The sequence below is a fragment of the Panthera onca genome, chromosome C1 (assembly GCF_046562875.1).
Source record: "Panthera onca isolate mPanOnc1 chromosome C1, mPanOnc1 haplotype 2, whole genome shotgun sequence".
NCBI classification, from domain to species: domain Eukaryota; kingdom Metazoa; phylum Chordata; class Mammalia; order Carnivora; family Felidae; genus Panthera; species Panthera onca.
The window spans coordinates 50,960,830-50,975,552 of record NC_138346.1 but is presented as its reverse complement, the minus strand read 5'-3'; the positions used below and the strand labels follow the sequence as shown (position 1 = coordinate 50,975,552).

The 14,723-nt window shown below is 34.3% G+C and overlaps 1 protein-coding gene across 4 annotated transcripts in view; it reads left to right on the top strand.

Moving 5' to 3' along the window:
- NUP35 (nucleoporin 35) overlaps positions 1-12,130 on the top strand; it is a 38,380-nt gene extending 26,250 nt beyond the window's left edge. For 2 of the 4 annotated variants that reach the window (XM_060622121.2, XM_060622123.3), the window contains exons 5-9: positions 2,142-2,283; positions 4,797-4,866; positions 5,902-6,030; positions 7,092-7,256; positions 8,313-8,801. In XM_060622121.2, coding sequence (XP_060478104.1) covers positions 2,142-2,283; positions 4,797-4,866; positions 5,902-6,030; positions 7,092-7,256; positions 8,313-8,390 — 584 coding nt within the window. In that variant the 3' untranslated portion in view covers positions 8,391-8,801. Of the gene's footprint in view, positions 1-2,141; positions 2,284-4,796; positions 4,867-5,901; positions 6,031-7,091; positions 7,257-8,312; positions 8,802-9,385; positions 9,800-12,020 lie in introns of those variants that run through there. The other 2 variants (XR_009607065.2, XM_060622122.2) reach the window with 2 other exon arrangements.
- Positions 12,131-14,723: the final 2,593 nt, after the last annotated feature.

The window sequence follows — 14,723 nt, the reverse complement described above, 5'->3', positions numbered from 1 at the left end:
ACATTTATTTATTTTGAGAGAGAGAGCATGCGCAAGGATGGGAGGGGCAGAAAAAGAATCCCAGTAGGCTTGCGCTGTCAGCATAGGAGCCAGATGCAGGGCTCGAAGCCACAAACCATAAGATCATGACCTGAACCGAAACCAAGACTTGGATGCTTAACCTCCTAGACACCCCCTTATATCTGCTTCTGTATTCAATCTCGGTGCTTGATTGAATGCTTGATTGAATTGCATCAAGCATCCTTTGGAAAGGTCCATTGTACTCATGAGAGAATTAAGAGTATAAAGGCAAATGAAACCTTAAATCACTATGAAAATAACTTTGACTTGGCTGATCCCATCAAGAGAGGTTGTAAGTTATTCAGAGTCTCCAGTCCATACTTGTAGAATTGCTGGTGTAGTAAATACAAATGTTAACTAGATTACTTCCTAAGAGCTTGTCCTTTGAATTTGGATTGCATAGATTGGAATTTTGGCTGCACTTCTTGACGTTATTTAACATCCCGTTTCCTAATTCGTTAATTGGAGTTACTAATAGAACCTACCTTGTAAGATGGTTAGAATTAAATAAACTTAGACCTGTAAAATGGTAAAATAAGTACCATGAAATAAATAAATGAAATGTTGCTGTTCATTATTATTTCAAAATTTTAGTCCTGTTTTGGCACTTTTGTTCACAATTTTCCATTGGCTTCCCAACTCGTTTGAGGTAAAAGCCAAAGCCTTTACTGTAGCTTACAAAGTTGTTTTTTTGGGGGGGGGGATCTGATTTTTTTGTTACCTCTCGCTGTGCTCATATACTTGTTTTGACCTCATATCCCCTCTTCACTGTCTTGTTCATCAAACACCAATCATATCCTTTCTCAGGTCCTTTGTATGGGGTTTTTTCTCCATTTAACATTTATTTCTTCAGATACTGGCATGTTTTGCCCTCCCCCTTCTTTGGGTTTTTATTTTAATGTCACCTCAGCAAAATCTTTGTTTCATTTAACGCTTCCGTGTATGTATATAGGTACACACTGCTTTATCTATTTTTCTGTAGGATTTTCCTTCCTTCCTTCCTTCCTTCCTTCCTTCCTTCCTTCCTTCCTTCCTATTTGAGAGAGAGTGTGAGTGCAGGAAAGGGAGAGAATGAAACCCAAGCAGAGCCTGACCCAGGGCTTGATCCCACAACTCTGGGATCCTACCCTGAGCTAAAATCAAGAGTTAGACGCTCAACCAACTGAACTGCCTAGCTGCCTCAAGGAGTTTCTGTTTTCTAATGTACTAGGTATTACTTATTTGTCTCTTTTCTACTAGAATTTAAGCTCTATTAGAGATAGATGGGGTTTTGTTTATTTTTTTATTTTTTGTTTTTTATTTTGGTCTTACTTTTCATTACTGTGTCTTCAATACCTATAATGATGCTAGGTGTGTATTTAGGCACTGAAAAAATATATTTTTTTGAGTGAATCATTATCATTACTGCAAAGAGGAAAGAATGGTTTCCGCTTCTCAGAAACGTGTGGTTTCAATAGGACAGTGCCTCTGAAATAAAATGAACATGTAAAGCAGTTAGTTTGGAATTTTGGACATGTAGAAGTACTCATTAGTTGGTAGCTGTTATTGAAGGATAAGCAAAGAAAGAACAGAATTAGACATTTAAATTAGAAATTACCTTAGTAAAAGAAAACTGCATTTGTATCTCAGGATCTAGGGTAGATACTGTTTAGGGACATATTGAAAAATATAGGTTGGAACTATATTGTGGAGCTTCTTGGATTATTCTGTAGGTAATGAGTTATTGCATAATTCTAAGGCAGAGGTGCTGTGATGAAAGTGGTAGATTTGGAAGATGAATCCAATAGTAGTCCTTGAGGTTGATTGGAGACCCTTTTGGTATAAGCTTAACTGGAAATTAAAACATTAGCAAATTTATAAAAATAAAACTTTTACAAAATCATAAATTATGCTCAATTATTAATGACCTCTGAAATTGTACAGTAGTATAAAATGATCATTTGATTACAATTTGCGTATCTTGAAGTATTTATGCAATTGCCAACTTTTAATATATCTTTTCATTTACAACCAAGAGCTTTGATTTAAAATAAACCAAGATGTTTATATTGGTAACTAACTTACTAAATATACTAATATAGGGCAAAGTATGTTTAGTCCAGCAAACATTGGTCAGCCACGAAAGACAACATTATCTCCTGCACAGTTGGATCCTTTTTATACTCAAGGAGATTCTCTGACTTCTGAAGATCACCTCGATGACACTTGGGTAACTGTGTTCGGGTAAGGTTTCTGAATCATTTACCTTTCCAAAAAAACTAATAACCAAACACTCCTTAACATTTCATAATAAATATTATCAGATGTCCCCCCCCCCAAAAAATACTGCACAGCAAACACACATGTACCCACCACCTACCTTCTACAGTTGTTAATATTTTACTTCATTTGTTTTATGTTCCATTAATTCATCTTTCTTTGTTGGTACATTTCAGAATAAGTTGCACACATTAGTACAAATCACGCTGACACTTCAGCATGCTATTATTAATTAGTGTTCAGTATTTGTTGATACTTTTAAAAAAAATTATCTGCTTCTCAGATGTATTTTCTTTAGTGTATTTGCTGGATAACAAAACAGAAATCCTTCTTTAGACTTACGAAACTCCCTTCTTTCTAGTGGTTATTCTCCATCAATTGGACTTAACCGGTTTGGAACTAACAAATTGAATTTCATTTGTGTATAGATGTGTGTGTGTGTGTGTATACACGCATATATGTCACAAGGTTGGTACTTTATAGTCACAGGATATTGGATATTAGTAGACATTATACATGATATTCCTGGATACATTTTGAATAGATTTTTAGATCCAAAAAAGTACTTTAAAGCATTTTGGAGATCATATTGCATCATTTCCATATGAGAAAACTGAGGTGTTAGACTAAGTGATTTATTCAGGGGTTTACATATAGTTATTAGTAAAGTGTCAGCAAAAAACCTTGGGTCTTTTGATTTTTAAGTTGTTACTGTTCATGCCATGCTACATAAGGTTTCCTTCTGAAAGTGTGATAGGTCATACTGATATTGGACCTTACTATATTTAGTTTTGGGGTAAAAAATATAACAATAACACTTGAGCTTCTTGAAGAAAGAACAATGCACAGTAAATGTTAGTGCATTTGAATAGACTATGTACATTCACTTTATTTAAAATTTAAAATTCAAAAGTAAATGTAAAAGAATATACAATGAAAAGTTTTCCTTCCCACTTGTGTCCCCAACTACAGTTTTTCTCCCTTTTAAGGCAGTAATTGCCACCTGTTTTTTTGTGTAACCTTCCAGAGAGAGTCTATGTGTTATTGATTCTGTTTAGGTAAAAAAGCAAGATCATTGCTTTCCTTTATTCCCAGAAAGCCCATGCATAGCTCATAGCAATTGGATGGCTTTTTGACTTTTTTCTTTTCTTTTTTGTGTTTAAATTTTCATACTCTCTCACAACATGGCTATGTTTTTGAATTTGGGTGTCCCATCCCGTCTGTCAGGCTCAGTAATGTGTCACTTTTAAGATTCTGTAGTAATTGGATAAATTACTTGAATATCTTCTGCTAGTCTTTTTCTTCATTTTTAAGATACACACTTTTCCACCTATTAACTTTCTGTTGGTTTTATGTTTTAGTAACCCTCTGTATGAGTTTGATTGCGAGAACTGAAATGTTTTCTTCTAAGAGATAAAATATTTTATTTTGACTGTTTATAGGATAGTACATCTAAAATATATGTGTTCTTTGATAATTTAACTTTTTCCTACTGACTCAAGGTCGTCATGATATATCATTCGTTGTTTTGGGGTGGTTCTTTTATAGGGTATTGAAATGTTTCCACTCAAAGTGGTCGTAGAGTCTTAGAATTACATTTTATTTTTCAAGTACCTCCCCTCTCTTGGAACCATTATTTCTCTTTCATTTTTATTTTCTTCAGCTCTTCTTTGTAGGCACTTTGCCTCATTTGTTGCTTTTCTTTGAGGTTAGAAATTTTATATCCAAACATACATAACATAAAATAAAATTTCAGTCCTGAATGCAAGCTCTCGATAACTAAAGCTACTGGTTAAGGAAACTCCAGATTTTCAACTTAAAATAGCTTCATTGTTTGGACTATAAAAGTAATAACACCTCATAAAATATTTTTAAACCATAAGGAACTTTATAAAGAAGAAAAGAAAAATCACTTAAAAATTTTCAGAGATATATGGCTATTAAAATCTTGGTAACCACCCTTTTAAATGTTTCTATACTAATGATGCTGGTATTGATTTTCATTTTTATTTAGAACTAAACTTCTGAATTTTCAGTTGGTACTCAGTGTGTAAATAATATGACCATATAATTTAAAATTCTTTTCCTTTTAATAGCTGTAGTATACCTAAGTATTTCACACACACACATAGACACACGCATATATGCCCTCGTAGAATAAATTATATACATAGCTGTGACATGATAATTCTTTTCTAAGAGTGTGATAATGGCAGTGAGAGTAGAATTTTAGAGATTTCATATGTGGAATCTGGGGTTGGGGAAGAATGACTGAGTCAAAACTAATTTTAACATATTTGCTTTTGAGTAATGGGCAATGATATATTTAGCTGATACAGAGGAAAACAGAATGATCAGGGATCTCCTATTAATATTCTAGTCCATTGGGGGAAACTTATCTTGAAATACTTATACGTAGGGTAATTTGCATTTGTATTTATTATGGAAGTTGACTGTTTGGACAACTCTTTTTTCAGGTTTCCTCAAGCATCTGCTTCCTATATATTATTACAATTTGCACAGTATGGGAATATCTTAAAACATGTGGTAAGGCTTACTTCTTTTCAGTTCAAGATTTAGTGTGAAGAAAGAGAAGCTGTGAATTGAGGGAGACTTTGCTCCTGAATATTGTCTGCTTTTTTCCAAACTTAAAAGTTTTTCTTTCTTTTTTTAAGTTTTCATTGAATATGTCTGTTGCAGTCTAGAAGGCTAGAGGTTGCATAGTAGTTAATAAAAGGGATAAAGAAAGAAGATAAGAGAGCGAGAATTTCATGCTCCCCCCCTCTTTCCTTAAATGCTTCATAGTCTCTTAACAAAAATTACACCAAATATTATATAACTGTCTTCCAGTATCCGCTTGTTTTATTGGAGATGAAAGAAAAGAGAAGTTCCTTATTTACAGAGTTCATAGGGCGTTTTTAGCTTGTAGAGAGCTTTTTAAAAACAAGTATCTTACCTTGTCTTACCTATAACAAGTTATAAATAACAAATCTTTTTTCTGTTATCAGGGATTGACTTAATTCCTACAGAAATAACATTGATGAATACAATTTTTAACAATTTCATAGCAAGGGTTAGTAAGATCTTTTTATTTTTTTTTTTAAATTTTTTTTTAACGTTTATTTATTTTTGAGACAGAGAGAGACAGAGCATGAACAGGGGAGGGGCAGAGAGAGAGAGGGAGACACAGAATCTGAAATAGGCTCCAGGCTCTGAGCGGTCAGCACAGAGCCCGACGCGGGGCTCGAACTCACGGACCGTGAGATCATGACCTGAGCCGAAGTCGGACGCTTAACCGACCAAGGCACCCAGGCGCCCCAGTAAGATCTTTTTATAAGAAACAATTATCTTTTGAGAATTACTTTCAGAGAATTTTTGCCACGTATTCTTTATATTGGAGAATTGAGAGGTAGAAATTATTGAAACTGTTTAATAGGATTTTTGTTGAATCCTAGCATTCAGTTTTTTATGGGGCATCAAATAAAAAGTAGAAGCATATATATCTCCTTTGTATTTTCTAATAAAATTCATGGTTAGGTTTTATGTATTTTATGTTTTAAGGGACAACTTCATTCTTTGCAGATGTCTAACACAGGAAATTGGATGCATATTCGTTATCAATCTAAACTGCAGGCTCGGAAAGCCTTAAGCAAAGATGGAAGGATTTTTGGAGAGTCCATCATGATTGGTGTAAAACCATGTATAGATAAAGTAAGTTATTGCTGATGTAAGGAAAATGGCTTCATCTGTATGAAGAGTACAAGTCTAAGTATAGACATTGGCAGTTATGTCACTTTGCTTCACTGTGCCCCTTTTTCTTACTTCGTAAAATATGATGATGTTATAGTATTGTTTTCAGGGGAAGCTAAATTTTTAGTCATGGGACTTTAGAATTTAGAGGTAATCCATCCTGACTCCTTCATTTTATAGATAAAGAGGCCAACGGGACTTGGGTAACTTATCTAGAGTTGTTAAAGGTAAGATCTAGATTTTAGGTCTCCTAACTTCTAGCTCATTCTCCTGTGCAAAAGCAACATAAAAGTCTTTAAATACTTCAAAGGAATGCTGCTCTTTCAAAATGAAATACTTCACATGAATGGTAACAGGGTTAACTATTTAATGGCTGAAACTTTTTAGTCATTTTTATTTTAAAATGTTTAAAAACTATTATATGCCTATAAATAATACTGAGAACAATTTATACTTCATGGCTTGTAAAATGATCATAATTGTTCTTAAGTAATTATACATGAACTTCTGTCTACCAGGCACTGTGCTCATATATACACATTAATGCACAAAGCAGGTCTGGCTCCTGTTCTTACAATCTGTGGTTACTTTAGAGTTCTGTAATTATTATATTATGCTGTAACATATGTTTGTAGAGGCCAGAGGAGAATCTGGGGTTCCTGGCTACTAAGTAGCACTGGAATTTCATGCCTTACTTCCCCCAGGATTTCCCCAAGAATCTTCTTTTTTCTCCCTTGAGGGTTTTTCATAGTATTTTTTAGGAGATTTTTACTCTTGTGAGTCTCTAGTCATCTTGAGGATGTTTGAGATCACTGAAGTGAGCTTTCTGGTTGAGCATTAGATCTCAAATACTAGCTAAGAAGTATGTATTGCTTTATCAAGCCTAAAATTGTTTGAAAGTTTAATTAGATCAAATAAAATGTGCCTCTTTCAATAAATTTTTCTTTTTAAGTAGGGTGTAATAGTGGATAATAGCATATTATGTTTATAAACAGAGAAGTTCTTTACCTTTCTTTCTCCAGAGTGTTATGGAAAACCATGACAGGTGTGCTTTGTCATCTCCACCTCTAGCCTTTACACCACCAATCAAAACTGTAGGCACACCAACCCAGCCTGGAAGTGCTCCTAGGATTTCTACCATGAGACCTCTTGCTACAGCATACAAAGCTTCTACTAGTGACTATCAGGTATTTTAAGAATTAGATAAAGATAAACTTGAAAAAGTGAAATGCATAGCATGTTTAACCATTGGATTGATTTGTGTGCCATTAAATATTTCTTACGTGATTGCCTTGATGAAATCCCTATAAATTTGCATTCTTAAATTCCTTATTTTAAAAATTATAGTTTTGGCCAATTGAAAACTTACCTTGAATTTTAAAAAAATTTTGCCATTATTTAAAACATTTTGAAGGTTTTAGTTTTTTCTGAGTTATACTTGCATACATTAAAGTTTCTCTTATGAACATCTCTTGGTGTGAGGGAATATTAAAAAACTTGTTGAACTGATGACTGAATCTGATGGTATCACAAATGAAGAACCTCACTGATGTTGGAGTAGCTGTGGTTATCAAAGAGACCATTGACTAGCTCCCATTTCACTGTTTCTTGTTTCAAAAAAGTTTAAAGGGAAAGTTCATTATATTCATTGAAGAATGATAGAAGTATTATGACTCTCATTCAGTATGTTACTGTCTCCTACTTAATCAGGTTCTGAACTTGCCTAGTCACAGACACAGGTCCTGAAACAGCAAATAAAACATTTTTAATTTAGTAAGATAGTGACAATTTAGTCTTTTTATTTCCCCTGAAATTTGGAGACTAGGACTGGATTTTTCATTAAGGTTTTCTTTTAAGCCAGTCCTGTCTCTTTTATAGTAGGCTCCATGCCTGGTGTGGGGCTTGAACTCATGTCCCTGAGATCAAGAGTCAGATGCTCTGCCAACTGAGCTAGGCAGGCACCCCTAAGGATTTTAAAACCCTCATCTCTTGTAGCTTTTGTATTGTTTGTTCACTTTTCTGATATAAGGAGAAGATATAATTTGTCTTGCCAAAGGAATAGGATTTTGTGCTTTAAAGCATAAAGTTGTTCTAACTAAATCCCTATCTTCTCCTTTAAATATACAATTCGGTACCACAAATGCATTTAACTGTTTGGCTCTTTTAAATTAGCCATTAACTCTAGAATTGACTATGATACTTAAGAAACTATAGCCTAACAATTGTGTGTGCTTTTTTAATAGGTTATTTCTGACAGACAGACGCCAAAAAAAGATGAAAGTCTTGTATCAAAAGCAATGGAGTACATGTTCGGCTGGTAGTATAGTAAGAGCTAAGAATCACCTGCCACGGAGGAGGCTGCTACACTAAAACAGAGTTAGCCCAGTACTGCCAGCTTGCCTTTGGTTAGTTATATAACCACTCTTGGCAGTGCTGAATCGCTCTCTCTCACTTTCTTAGAAGCCTTTTTTCTTTAAGGATACAGCATATTTGTAGCTTGCACTTTAAAAGATGATTGAGATACGTTTTAAAGAAAACAAAAAATCCCTGTAAATAGGATTTTGTGCTTTCTGTGTTAGTGCATGCTTTAAGCACAAAAAACTCAGCATTGATTACTGTAAATTGTATAATTGAATTTGTGGTGAGGTTTTGTAGTCTTCATGAGTTGGTGGGGTGAATTTCATGAAGGGTAAACTATACAACTCCTAACAATACACAAAGATTATAATCAACCAATTTGAATTATGGCTTTTTAATTTAGATAGTATTTAATATTTTAATTATCCTTGTTTATATATGTCCTGTCATGGATTGTCATCTTTCAGTATTCTAAAGTCAAAAGTCTTTTTAAAAACCTACTAAAGTTTCGTGATAATAAACTTTGTCAATTGTATATATTAAACATTTTTTGAAAGTGATTTGTTATTTTATTAACTATTTAAAAAAATTTGAAGTGTCTGCTGAAATAGAGAAAATACATCATGAATCTCCACATACTGTAATCTAGCTTTAATAACCATATAACCATAAATATTTTGCCATAGTGATTTCTTCTCTCTCCCTTTTGTTTAAAGCATATCTCAGATGTGATGTCATTTTAATCTAAGTACTTGAGGATATATCAAAAAAAGAACATTCCCACTTGTAATTACAGTATCAGTATCATACCTAACAGAATTAGTAAGTTTCTTAATATCTAATATATAGCCCATTAAAAAATTTCCCAGTTATCTCCAAAATATATTTATGGTCGGTTAGTACAAATCACTGTCTAGAGTAGGTGTACATAATATATTTGATTATTTTGTCTTTTAAGTATCTTGAAATCTAAATTAGCTCCTGCTGTCTTTACACCGTGACTTCTTGAAGGAATTGTGAGAGTTGCCTACAGTGTCTCATAGACTGAATGTGGTCAGTTGCTTTCTTTAACTTGTTCTGTCATTTATCCCATATCCTAAAAGTTGGATCTAGGGAAGATTAATTAGATTCTGATTTCTTTTTTTTCTTTTTTGAGCAACAATACTTGATAGTATGGTGCACTTTATATTTAATCAAGAGACATTTAATCTGGTTGTCCCACTTTTACTGAGGCTCAAATTGGTCATTGGGCACATGGGTAGAAGCCCAGCATCTTGTTGAAAAATTCCTCATAAGGTTCTTGCATTATGTTTTTGAAAGCATACATTAGTGATATTTGCCTGAATAAATTATTTCATTAAGGTTTGCAAAATGATTTTCCAAATCTATTATTTCTGTTGCATTTATTACCTGGAATTCTTTTATATACAAAAACTTTGCTCCACCCACTAGGGCTATTTTGTTACATGGAATATATTCATACCAAAATGGCAGGATAAATATTTGATCCTTTTCCTTTATTATTTTTCAGAGTAACTGTTGGTGCACTGGAAACTCTAATTGGTGTCCAGTGAGTTAAAAAAAAAATGTTTTTCTCTGCAGTATCGCTATGCACTTAGAGCATTTTTTTGTTTTTTTTTTTTTGTTTTTTTTTTTAATTCACTGTGTTAGTCACTTGGTGTCATTAGTCTTTTGTTCAAATTATCACCCTTGGCCAGTGAGAACCTCATTAAGCTGGCTCTTGAGTGAAAAGGCCTTTAATTGAAATAATATTTCACTGTAGTATAAGTATCTAGGTAATCAGCATCTCTTTATCTTCAATACTTCTTGATAAAGAATAACTAAAATAACACATTGTATGGAAAGTATTGATATGCCTTTTAAATCACAGCAAACTACCATTAAAGATTTGTTTAGTTCTCTGAGGTGAAGTGTGATACTAAGGACTGTACTGGCCTGGTGAAAATCCATTTATCGTTATAGAGTATTTTTATTCTGATACTTACATATTGAAGTCTTTCTATTCCAACTTAAAATAGGATTTTATTTTATATCTTCTAACATACAGAACTCAATTATTCAAAGTAGAACTGTGGCTACTAGATCCCATTAAACCCTAGCATTTGTATTTGAGTTTTATACATTTTTGTAAAAGGATTATACTTTTTGTTTCTTTTGAGAGGTCATTTTATTTCTGTAGACCTTTGTGGAGCATGAAGTTTGCTTTCTGACTAAAAGTACTTGTTTGCTATGTTTGGGTTTGTGTTTTTATCCAGTGTTTTATCTTACTTGTCTTTATCTCCATCACATCATTTACTTAAAAAGAGCCAGAAAACCTATAAATCTATCAAACCAACACATCTATGACATAAACTTACACAATGTTACATGCCAATTATATCTCATTTTAAAAAGTATATAAAATAATAAAACAAAAAACAAACTGAACAGAAAAGAGCTAGGAAAATCTAAGAAAGCAAACTCCCGTATTTTTCAATGCTACAAAACACAACAGAATTGGGAACTGAGAAGGCTAGAAAAGTTACCCTGAACCAAGCCTCTTCCTAAAAGTTCAGAAAAGCTGATTTCACACAAAAATAAGTAACAAAAAACTATAGTCATGCAAAGTTGTTATACAAAATAAGAGGATAAGGAACAAAGTATCATATAGACATTGGAAGCACATCAGAAAGGCACGCCCATAATAGATCAAAACTATGACCTGGTTATTTAAAAATGACTTCTCAGATGTTTTGGGGTACCTGAGTGGCTCAGTTGGTTAAGTGTCCGACGTCAGCTCAGTTCATGATCTCGCAGTCCGAGAATTCAAGCCCCGCGTCGGGCTCTGTGCTGACAGCTCAGAGCCTGGAGCCTGCTTTAGATTCTGTGTCTCCCTCTCTCCCCTCCCCTGCTCACGCTGTCTCTCTCTCTCTTTCTCTCTCTCTCTCTTTCTCTCTCTCTCAAAAATGAATAAATGTCAAAAAAATTTTTTAAGTGACTTCTATCATTTGAAAGTGAACCGAAGTATGAAAGAATACCAATAATCAGAATTTTTAAAATTTGGGAAAGTACTAGAAATAAAAGGAAGAATAATTTGGAAATGAAGACTAAACTAGACTAAACACAAAAGCAGGTAATGCCTTATGGGAACTAGAATGTCAAAAAGTAGGATGGCCTTAGAAATCAGAAAAGATATAAAAAGGATTTGTGGGAAAATGACAAATTAAAAAATATTTATTTTAATTATAACATAATTCTGTAATGAAATATATATAATATATAATAAATATATACATACATATATATGTATGTATATATATATATAACAAATTACATGAAGAATACTTTGCTAAAAAAATACTTGGAGCTACATATTGAAAGAAAACCCTGCCTACCTGAGAATGTTCTCTTATGTAAAAACTTCTCATTTGGCTTTAGACAAACAGCAAGTGACTTAGAAGAGCAAAACTTATATGGCACTATGCCAGGAGCAAATACTACATTTAAGATACTTGGGAGGAAAAATATGAACAAAATATTTTATTTCTAACAAAACTGATTTTGAAGTGTAAAAATTACTTCTTACATATCAGTTTGCAGGAATTCAGGAAACATGTTTTCCTTGAGTGCTTCCTGGGAAATGGACCACAGAATGTGCTCAGATGAGCTAAGTAACTGGAAAGCTGTTGACAAAAAGTCTTTGGTGAGCATTAAATTTGACGTCACATCATGACCAAAGTGCTGACCAGGTTCATTGCTTGAAGCTTAATCCGCTGGGTGGATTTTCCCTCATTACTTTCAAGTCCACTCTGTGTCTAATATGGCATCAGTCAGTGTGGTTGGCCTACAGCAAGCTGATCCTTCTGTGAATAAAGCCTGGATTTCCTTTCCCCTATTGGCTGATGGTAGTGAACTCCAATTAAGTCATAGATTGTGAAAGGGAGAGGTGTCAGTACCTTGGAGGTAAGTGATTTAGAGTTCTGGGCCACTTTTTCTTGAAACTTGGGAGCCTGTGGACCTGCTTGGGAGCCATCCTGAATGTACCATGGATTATTACCATGCTGGCCAGGCTGGTGGCTTGGTGAATCTGACAGTACTGAGCTTTTGTGATGGGCAGCTTTGGTGACATGGTTGATATACTATGTAACTGATTAGTTACTAAGTCACTTGGTGTGGTACCCTCTCTCACTGTGGCCCCACTAAAACTTAGGAATAGGTTAAAGCATTGTCCCCATGTATTTTGTGTTGTCTCAAAAATCCAGAAGGCTGCCGAGTGCTGTAGCTTTTTTAGTGGTAGTAGAAGCAAGATACAATAATTTATTCTTTGGAGAGAGATGTCTCAGCATGCCCCAGTGGTAGAACTTCATAACTTCACCAATGTAGTAAAACTGAGTTTTTGTGCTTTACCTCCTACCAACTGGCATACATTTGTCTTTAGAGGATGTCTTGAGTATTTGCCACTTACCTTCTTGCAGGTTTAGTGAACATGATGCCATCAATGCACACTATTTGAATAATCAAGAGTTCTCTGACTGGAAGACAGATTTGCCCACTGTTAGGGGTGGGCCAGGGCTCCATTTATCACCAGACCTTATGACCTCATGCTAACAGGAACCATGAGAACATCTGGGTTCATCAGTGTCACCCTATGACCTTGTATCAGCCCCTAAAATCTGAATATTTGGTGCACTTTGAAAAATGAAGACTCTGGAGAATTCCTACTGTATATACTTGCTATGGCATTGAAAATTCCTTTCTCAGTTGGAACTTGCCTCCCATTTCATTTGGGTCTAACAGTTGAATCCTATCTGTACACTGGGCTGTGGGGTGGCTGACCTCAGTCTTCTGCATATCTGGTCTTGATCTTTTTAGATTGTATGTAAAACAAAACCTCTTTTGTCTTCCTTTCCCTTTCTCCTTTTTAAGAAATATTTAGTTGCCCAATAAGACATAAATACAGAACATTAAAATACACTTTAATGAATTATAAGGTGAATAATCTTGTAACTACCACTCATCAAGAAACAATCTTAACCTGCAATGTCCATATGCCCCATTCCAACTTCTATCCTCTTCTTCCCCCACAAAATTAAACACTACTATAATTGTATTTTTTGTAGGTCCAGGTAGTAGGCTTTAAAAGAGTTGGGATTTCTACCTGATGTAGAAAGCTGGTGAAAGTTAAAATTCTTAATGAGGTGGTAAGATTTTTGAATGTTAATGAAGCAAAAGTATAGCTGTTGTAACTCCAAAATCCAGTTTTGGAAATTAACTGGTTAGTAAATAAGTTGGATCAATATTATTTTAACTTACAATTTTTTTACATTTTATTTTTACTTTTTTAAAATTTACATCCAAATTAGCATGTAATGCAACAATAATTTCAGGAGTAGATTTTTTAGTGCCCCTTACCCATTTAGCCCATCCCCCCTCCCACAACTCCTCTAGTAACCCTCAGTTCTCCATATTTATGAGTCTCTTCTGTTTTGTTCCCCTCCCTGTTTTTATATTATTTTTGTTTCCCTTCCCTTATGTTAATCTGTTTTGTCTCTTAAAGTCCTCATATGAGTGAAGTCATAGGATTTTTGTCTTTCTCCAACTGACTAATTTCACTTAGCATAATACCCTCCAGTTCCATCCTCGTACTTGCAAATGGCAAGATTTCATTCTTTTTGATTGCTGAGTAATACTCCATTGTGTGTGTGTGTGTGTGTGTGTGTGTGTGTGTGTGTGTGTGTATATATATATATATATATATATATATATATACACACACCACATTTTCTTTATCCATTCATCCATCGATGGACATTTGGGCTCTTTCCATACTTTGGCTATTGTTGATAGTGCTGCTATAAACATGGGGTTGCATGTGTCCCTTTGAAACAGCACACCTGTATCCCGTGGATAAATGCCTGGTAGTGCAATTGCTGGGTCATAGGGTAGTTCTATTTTTAGTTTTTTGAGGAATCTCCATACTGTTTTCCAGAGTGGCTGCACCAGCTTGCATTCCCTACAACAATGCAAAGAGATCCTCTTTCTCTGCATCCTCGCCAACATCTGTTGTTGCCTGAGTTGTTAATGTTAGCCATTCTGACAGATGTGAGGTGGTATCTCATTGTAGGTTTGATTTGTATTTCCTTGATGATGAGTGATGTTGAGCATTTTTTCATGTGTTGGTTGGCCATCTGGATGTCGTCTTTGGAGAAGTGTCTATTCATGTCTTTTGCCCATTTCTTCAATGGATGATTTGTTTTTTGGGTGTTGAGTTTGATAAGTTCTTTATAGATTTTGGA